Source organism: Octopus bimaculoides, chromosome 27 (assembly GCF_001194135.2).
Source record: "Octopus bimaculoides isolate UCB-OBI-ISO-001 chromosome 27, ASM119413v2, whole genome shotgun sequence".
Taxonomy (NCBI): domain Eukaryota; kingdom Metazoa; phylum Mollusca; class Cephalopoda; order Octopoda; family Octopodidae; genus Octopus; species Octopus bimaculoides.
Window position 1 is genome coordinate 18,726,008 of NC_069007.1, and position 1,494 is coordinate 18,727,501.

At 34.9% G+C, this 1,494-nt stretch overlaps 1 protein-coding gene across 1 annotated transcript in view; it reads right to left on the reverse strand.

The window, feature by feature from the left end:
* Positions 1-1,494, reverse strand: part of LOC106883792 (coiled-coil domain-containing protein 93) — a gene marked incomplete at its 5' end in the record, with an annotated part of 20,195 nt that overhangs the window by 7,060 nt on the left and 11,641 nt on the right. Inside the window, one exon of the mRNA XM_014934924.2 lies at positions 845-907. Within this exon, the coding sequence (XP_014790410.2) occupies positions 845-907 (63 nt within the window). The remainder of the gene's footprint in view (positions 1-844; positions 908-1,494) is intronic.

Here is a 1,494-nt window from a genome sequence, read left to right on the forward strand (position 1 = left end):
CCAAGGTTCATGAACTCATATAAAAAGGAAATAATTCACCATTATATATTTTATACTGTGAAACTTAATTTAATTTTAATTTTTAATAAATTTAATTTAATTGAGTTTTTACCTGTAAATTTGGATTTTTATCCCTAATATTATTATTATTATATATACATCTTTGGAGAGAAGATTTTTTTTCTCAAACAGTTAAGATTGAGAAAAGAACCTTTTATAAAGTCGAAAGACACTAACCTTTGCGAAGAGATTTCACAAGATGTGTGTGGCCTTAAGCGCTTGGACATCTATAAAAGCAAAGGTCACACACATTTTGTGAAATCTCTTCCCAAAGGTTAGTGTCTTTCGACTCTCTAAAAAGGTTCTTTTCTCAATCTTAACTCTTTGAGAAAAAATCTTCACTCCAAATATTATAACTGTATCAAGGAATTTCCAAAACACTCTAAATATATATATATATGTGTGTGTGTGTGTGTGCGTGTGTATATGTGTATATATATAAAATGATTAGGATGATTAGATGCAATTTAAAACCAAAAAAGAAATAATTCACCATTACTAAAAGTGACTAAGGGTGCAGAACAGCACTAGTATTGCTAGAAATAAGAGTCAAAAGACTCTCTAGCCACAAACGAAGCACATGTTCTACATAGTGACAAGGGAGATTAAACTCCCCATAGCAAGCAAGAGTATCAGATTGGCACACTAATTTCACACACACACAGACCCATATGTATGTATATTTATATATATATGTATATATATATATATAGAGAGAGAGAGAGAGAGCGAGAGAGAGAGCGAGAGAGAGAGAGATAGAGAGAGAGAGAAAGAAAAATGTTACCGTCTGAAAATTTTCCTGTGTTTCCTTATATTCCTCTTGGAGTTGTTCATGTTTGGTTTTCATCTACAACAGAGAGACACAGGTGAGTATAGACATAGGTGAGTACTTAATAGCTCTTTTCTCTCTCCATATTCCATTTTAGTACATATTTTTGATAAGGTTTTTCAAAAATCCAAACATGTAAAACAAAACCAAAACATTCTTCTTTTAATGTATTTATATAAAGGAAAATTAAAATGTACTCAATTTTAAGAAAGTAGCATTTTCATTCTTCTTTTTCATAAATATCTACTTACTCGTGTGTTACCTCTACACATTTAATATATATATATATCATCATCATCGTAGTTTAACGTCCACTTTCCATGCTAGCATGGGTTGAACGATTTGACTGAGGACTGGCGAACCAGATGGCTACACCAGGCTCCAATCTGATCTGGCAGAGTTTCTACAGCTGGATGCCCTTCCTAACACCAACCACTCCGAGAGTGTAGTGGGTGCTTTTACGTGCCACCGGCACAAGGGCCAGTTAGGTGGTACTGGTGACGGCCACGCTCAAAATGGTGTATTTTACGTGCCACCTGCACAGGAGCCAGTCCATTGGCACTGGCAACGATCTCGCTCGGATGTCTTTTCATGTGCCACTGGCA